Here is a 6,238-nt window from a genome sequence, read left to right as displayed (position 1 = left end):
CCCGCGGTCAGGTCGCCAGCGCTTCCTCTGTACCGCGTAGTCCCACGGCTGACCCCACAGCAGAGAAGAGACAATATCCACGCTCTAGACCCGCGATCTGTTCCTTTTTTTAAATGATTTATTTTTTTTAAAGGCAAAGTACCGCCCCGCCCTCCTCCTGGCCCACTCCCCTTCCCCTCCTAGCCCCGTCAAGTCAGCTGTTCCCCTTGGTCTCGGGGTCCCCAGCTTCCTCTGTGGCGGAGGTGGCGGCGGCGGCAGCGACAGTGGCGGCTGGGCTGGGCGTCTTCATGGTGTCTTCTGCAGCAGGGGTGAGGGTCTGGGGGCTCCTCTCTTCCTTCGAGATCAACCCGCCGCTGGCTGCTGCCTCCTGCTGACAAAAGGGGAGCCGGTCAGACAAGCTGGTCTTGCCTCCAAGCTTTTGTTTGGGACATACCCTCCCCACCGCCCCAACTTTACTCCGGAACCTTGGTATTTTTCTTCGTTTGCTGTACTGAGGTTGTCATCCCTACCTTAGGTAGGGGCCCCTCAAGACTCGAGTCCAGCATTGAGGCCTCCGTCAGCCCCGAGTCATCCTCCACGCTGATGAAGATGGCCGGGGTCTCACACTCAGGCCCCTCCTCCCGGAAATCTACAGCCTCTTCTGACTGCTGATGGCTGGGCCTCGCCGAGGAGGAGGACGACGAAGAGGAAGAGGAGGGGGCTCCCACTCCCCCAGGCTTCAGTTTCTGTTCCTCCTCCAGCTGCCGCTTTAAGGCCTTCTCCTGGGCCAGCCGCAAGCCGATGAGATCCTGAGGGGGCCGGGGGGTGGGGGCTGGTGCCAGCGCTAGTGGCTCCAGGTCATCCTGGGGGTGGGGGGGCACAAAGAAGCTCAGAGGTGACTGGGGGCTAGGACCCAGGCCGCTCTCAAAAAAGGGTGGGAAATGAGAAGACAGAAGCCACCCTGAGGCAGACAGCAGAATGGGCACTGGGAGGGGAAACTTCCCCCACCCCACCTTCCTTTCAGCAGGAGCCTCCCAAAGAGACCGAGGTTGCTGGGCCAGGGAGAAGGACAGGGGCTGCAGACCCTCACCTCTTCCGAAGGCCCTGCAGGAGTTTCCTTGGCCTCTGGCTCCTGCTTCCCACTGGCCTCCAGGATGGTCATGATGGAGTTGGGGATGTGTGCTTGCTAGGGGAAGAGCAAGGAGAGCTCTTCTGGGGATGTGGGGGTGCTAGGGAGAGCTCTAACCCAGAGACACTCCAGGCCCCTCGTTGGTCCCTGACCCCCCAGAAGCCTTGATATTTTGTGGCACTGTAGGGCTCCCCTCTGCCCACCCCCACCCAGCTCCCAGGGCTGGCCCCATGCCGCCATCCACCCCACACCTTGGGGTACCTGATGGGGGGTGAAGGAGCGGACATGGGCCAGCAGGGGCTCCCGGAGCTCAGGGCACTTGTCAAAGACGGCACTCAGCTGCTGGGGCGGCAGCTGCAGGATGACCTGGAAGCTCTGGGGCTTGGTGCGCTGACAGCATTTGATGAAGCCCTCCCACACCTTGGGGTACTTCCACACCTGGATGGGGCAGGGAGGGAGTGGGCATGAGGGGGCACGCAGCCACCCCAAAACTGGGAGAAGGATCTTGCCAAGATGAGGCCCTGCTGTGGCTCAAATCCCTACTACCCAACAGATTCCTGAGCTACACATAGCCCTGACCTCCCTCCTGAGTCTTTTAACTTTCTGTTCAAGATACCTGCAGTTGGGACATGAGACCAACTTGGGGAGAAGAAAACTAAGAGTGGCTTTTTCACATTGGTCTCCCTGGGCCAGGCCCAGGCTATAAATGTGAGCAGTGATTGTCTCGTTACATCCTCACAGTGCCTCCAGGGGGTGCCATTAGGCCTGCTAAACAGATGATGACCAGGGAGATGCAGGGACTCTTCTGAGATCACTTGGGTAACCAAGGGCAGAACCAATATTCAACCCCAAGTCTGTGTGAATCTGCTTTTAACTTCTAGCCAGATGTTGCAAGGTGGCTGCCTATGGGCTGAAGGCAGTCTGAGGGCTTGTGGATGAGGTTTTGTTTCAGCATGGTATTTCTAAAAACTCAAGATTTCTAACTTCTCTTAAAAACTGGACTACTTTTCAGCTCTAGGACGCAACCTGCCTGGGTACACAGTGGTAGGGGGCAACGGGCACCTCTCCTGGGATGTGCACCCCTGAAGTCTACCACCTAACTGCCCTCACTCATCAGGGTCCCTCTGTGGCTGAATTACAGCCCCAGGAACAGTTTTATCTCTGCCAAGAGCAGGGTCAAGAGCTGGCCAGTCGGGGTGGAGCTTGCTCTCATCCTGGCTTCTCTGGGGCACAGGAGGCAGGCCGGAGAAGCCTGGGGTTCAGCCTCAGAGCTGTCTCCAGTGCCCTGCTGCAGTCAGTCTGCTGCCTGGGGTCTGGGTGGTCGGCGCGGGTTACCTGCTTCATGATGAGGCGGGACAGGATGTTCATGACGAAGCCCCCTAGGCGGGGGTACATGGTCAGGGACTGGATGACGGTCCTCATGAGCAGCATGGGCAGGGGACTCTGCTCCATCAGCTGCTGCATCACCACGGCCAGCACCTCGGATGTATACACGTTCCGCTCCGCAAAGCACAGGTTGGTGGCTGCGAGGAGGCGGAGAGTGGGCCTGTCCTCTTTGTGCAGCTGCCCCCCAAGGGGTGGGAGCTCCACCACCTTTAGAGACCCAGCCCAGACTTGAAGCTCCGGGCAAAACAGAAGAATTCTCTCATCCAGCAGGTCTCTTTCTGAGTGGACACTGGCCTGATTCTTGGAAAGCCTGGTGGCTTGGTCCAAGGGGAAAGACATGGCCAGCTCCTAGAAGCCCCACACTGGACATAGTGGGCAGACCATGGTCCTTTCTCTTTGGGGACAACCCTTGGAAGGGCTGAGGCATGAAAGACATGTTAATTGCTGGGGACCCATTCCTGCCTGACTTGGGCAACATGGCACATCCACCCCTGCTAGACAGGGAAGGCAGCTGTGTTCTATAAGTATCCCCAAAGTGAACAAAAGAGCCCTCCACCAGCTGGCCAAGGGACTGCCTGCTCCCAACCACAACCAGGGGATGTGGAGACGAAATTTGGAATAATAGGGAGGGAGGGGGAGGGGGGAAGAGGCCCAGGCACACAGTAAGCTCCGGGCTCAGCACCCAGGGCCAGCAAGGCCAGGAAGGCTGGCACAACGCAAGCACCCACAAAGGCTTTGGGGTCTTTTCCCTCAGGAGTGGGTTGTGGTACCCCCAAATCAGTGGGATAGGCAGTGCTCCAATCCATTGGGCTAATAGAGACCCCATGAACTGCTTCTGAAGCCCCACTTCCCCAAATACCACTGGCCATGTGAGTCTGTCAATCAGGAAGTCTTTATTGAGCCAGAAGAAAGGCCCCCAATCCTTGAGAGGCTAATGCAGAAGAGGGGTGGGCACCTATAAGGAATAGGCGGGAGGTCTCATAGGGGAAGGGGGAGGATGAAGGCATTACAGGCAGACAGGCAGGGAAGAGGCTGGATGGGGGACAGGGCAGGTATTTAGGCTAAAGGTGCACAGGAGTGTGCAGGTGAGGAAAGTGCCAGATAGGACCCACCAGACACCAAAGAAGCTCCTCCTTCCCCTCCTCACCTTCAGGTAGTGACTGCCTACAAGCCTCCAGAATCAACCCTGTTCCCTCCCCTCCCCCTGCTCTACCCCAGCCACCTCCTGGGCTTCCTACTCAGCCTACTAATCCACCTTTCATACAAGTAGACTGAAGGGTCTATTGAAAGCTCAACCTGACCCTGCACCTCCCAGAGGCCTTAGAGAAATCAAGTCCAAACGACCAATGTGGCTTAGGACTCCATGTGGCATGGGCTCTCAAGGATTACAAGCCACACAAACTCATTTCTTGGCCTTCATAAATGTTCTTCCTTTCTCTGGGATCATCTCATCTTTTGCTGCCTCACCACTAACCCTGTGGCTTCAGCATCCCTCCTCCAGGAAGCCCTCCTTGATATCCCTCCCCAGAGAGGGTTGGTTGGCCCCTCTGGGCTCCCCGTCCCAACCTGGCTCACTCTGAGCTGTTACTGTCTGAGGATGGTTTGATACCCCTGCAAGGGCAGAGCGGAGCTGTCTCTTTGCCTGCTGTGTTCTCACCACGGCCCACACAGGGCTGAACAAGTGCTCAGTGAGTGAATTAACTGCTGGACTAGACCTGAAGGCAGGTCTCATTACAGAAAAACTCACCAAGAAAGGGTTAAGGGACAAGTGAATGCCAGGAATGACTAATGATACTATTCAGCTACTGCGGATTCTGGCAGTGTGCAAAACAGGGCTGGACTCTGGATTTGGAGCTTTAAGTCAAGTGGAGTTATAAGGGCCTGAGCAGAGAAATGTGTTCCGGGAACTGATTGGAGTTGGGTGCTGGGGACCCAGCTGGTAGGGACAGCAGTGGAAGGCTTGCTGTGACAAACAAGTGGGGTCCTCCAGGCCAGGCCTTGCCGCCATCTCCAGGGGCCTGGCTCCTGGCCACCAGTGTCACCTGTAGCAAGGTCCTTTTGCTCTCTGGGCCTTGGTTCCCCCGTGTAAGATCAGACACTAAGTCTGGGTCCACGAATGGGCTCAGTGGGGTGGTGGGGTCTGTGAAGCCCCTCAGATTGTACACAGAACCGTGTGAGCACACCGCTCTTGGGACTGAGCCAGTAACTTTCCTGTGATCAACAGAGGAGCCAGGGGGTATAGAGACTGCTGCCAGACGCCAAGCTTCCAAACCCTCTCACGAGGGGCCGAATCCAGTCTGAGGCTTGTGGATGAGGTTTGTTTTTTGTTTCACCACGGTATTTCTAAAAACCCGATTTCTAGCTTTTCTTGAAAACCAGCCACCTTTCAGCTCTAGGATGCATCCTGCCCAAGAGCACAGTGGCGGGGAGCAAGGGGTGGCCATTAGAAGCCTTAGTTGCTCCTCACCTGTAGTGTGGGCCTCACGTTTTCATCAAGTCCTCTCCTGACCTAAAAGTTTCAGAGGGACTCGCTGGGAAGGCGAGGGAACTCGCTGGGAAGGCTAAGGAAGTCACTGAAGAAGCTCATTCAGGCTAGACGTGAGACTAAAGTAGCAAGGCGGGGCAACCCCCCTTAAAGGAGACAGGGGGAATCAAAGGACAGTTGTCTTCTGAGTAGAGCGAGGGACAGTAAGGGTGTCCACCTCCACCCTGTGGGAACCAGAAAGCCCCTCTAGGGAAGGAGCGGAGGGGAGTGCTGAGAGCTGAGGGCAAGGTCTTCCCACCGAAAAGGTCCAACCACGGGCCTGGCAGGACTGGCACTCCAACTTAGGTCTACCGGCTTCAAATTCTGCTTTTCCTACTACACCACTTAGGTTCTTTGTGGCCCTCAGCAAGTTACTCAACCTCTCTGGAACTTTCCATTTCCTTGTCTATAGAATGGAAGTCCACATACTCACCAGGTAACGGGTGGTGTGGATTGGCAGGTAGGCCTGCAAGGCACTCAGGAGAGCCTGGCTCAGAGTAAGTGCTCAGTAAACAGTGACAGCAGCCACCATGAGACTGCTGATTGTGGTCAGCCTGTTAGTTTGTCAGCAATGCGCCCCCCCTACCCACGCTCTCCTGTTGCAACTGGAGCCCAGACTGGACACCGCATCTCCTGGTCCAACCTGGGCCCCAGCGCCCCCTGCCACCCCCCCACTAGGTAGTGGGCTCTGCTTCCTCCGTTCCTGGGGCTGGGGCCAGACAGCTCCCTGCCTTTCTTGAAGATAGAAACTCTGTGCCAACACACAGTACGTGTACTATGTTCTTGGAGGGAGGGAGGGAAAGGAGGAATGGAGGGAGGGAAAGGAGGAATGGAGGGAGGGAGGGAAGGAAAAAAAAAACAAGGATGGGTGTCGGAGCTCTGAATCGGGGCCAAAGGTGGCATTATCACTGACTTAGCAGATTCCAGCTTGGAGGTGGGGGGGTGTTGAGGTTCTTCCTGGGTCCGAGGTGGCCAGACCACTTAAGGGGGTGGGAGGGTGTCTCACCTTTGATGATGGACTTCATGTCACACTTCGCAGAGTCGATGTTGTGTAATGCGATCAGAAGTTCTCCCGGGTTCAGGGGGGACAAGGCCGAGTTTCCTTCACCTGCAGAGGGAGAGAGTGCGGAGGGGGGAGGAGACAGCATGGAAACCTAAGTGAAGAGACATAAGGGTCCCCCAGACTGGGAGAACGATGAAGAGGAGATGCCCTCTGCTTC

General features: G+C 56.6%; 1 protein-coding gene across 2 annotated transcripts in view; it reads right to left on the bottom strand.

Annotated features, from left to right (window-relative positions):
• Positions 1 to 100: 100 nt before the first annotated feature.
• SYMPK (symplekin scaffold protein) overlaps positions 101 to 6,238 on the bottom strand; it is a 40,066-nt gene continuing 33,928 nt past the window's right edge. Inside the window, exons 22-27 of one of the 2 annotated variants that reach the window (XM_066271752.1) lie at positions 6,025 to 6,126; positions 2,444 to 2,631; positions 1,370 to 1,546; positions 1,070 to 1,165; positions 510 to 842; positions 101 to 370 (exon numbers count right to left, since the gene is read on the bottom strand). In XM_066271752.1, the coding sequence (XP_066127849.1) occupies positions 194 to 370; positions 510 to 842; positions 1,070 to 1,165; positions 1,370 to 1,546; positions 2,444 to 2,631; positions 6,025 to 6,126 (1,073 nt within the window). In that variant the 3' untranslated portion in view covers positions 101 to 193. The remainder of the gene's footprint in view (positions 371 to 509; positions 843 to 1,069; positions 1,166 to 1,369; positions 1,547 to 2,443; positions 2,632 to 6,024; positions 6,127 to 6,238) is intronic. The other variant, XM_066271753.1, reaches the window with a different exon arrangement.

The sequence above is a fragment of the Saccopteryx bilineata genome, chromosome 3 (assembly GCF_036850765.1).
Source record: "Saccopteryx bilineata isolate mSacBil1 chromosome 3, mSacBil1_pri_phased_curated, whole genome shotgun sequence".
NCBI classification, from domain to species: domain Eukaryota; kingdom Metazoa; phylum Chordata; class Mammalia; order Chiroptera; family Emballonuridae; genus Saccopteryx; species Saccopteryx bilineata.
Note: the sequence above shows the minus strand (reverse complement) of the source record. Positions and strands in the feature narration are given on the sequence as shown.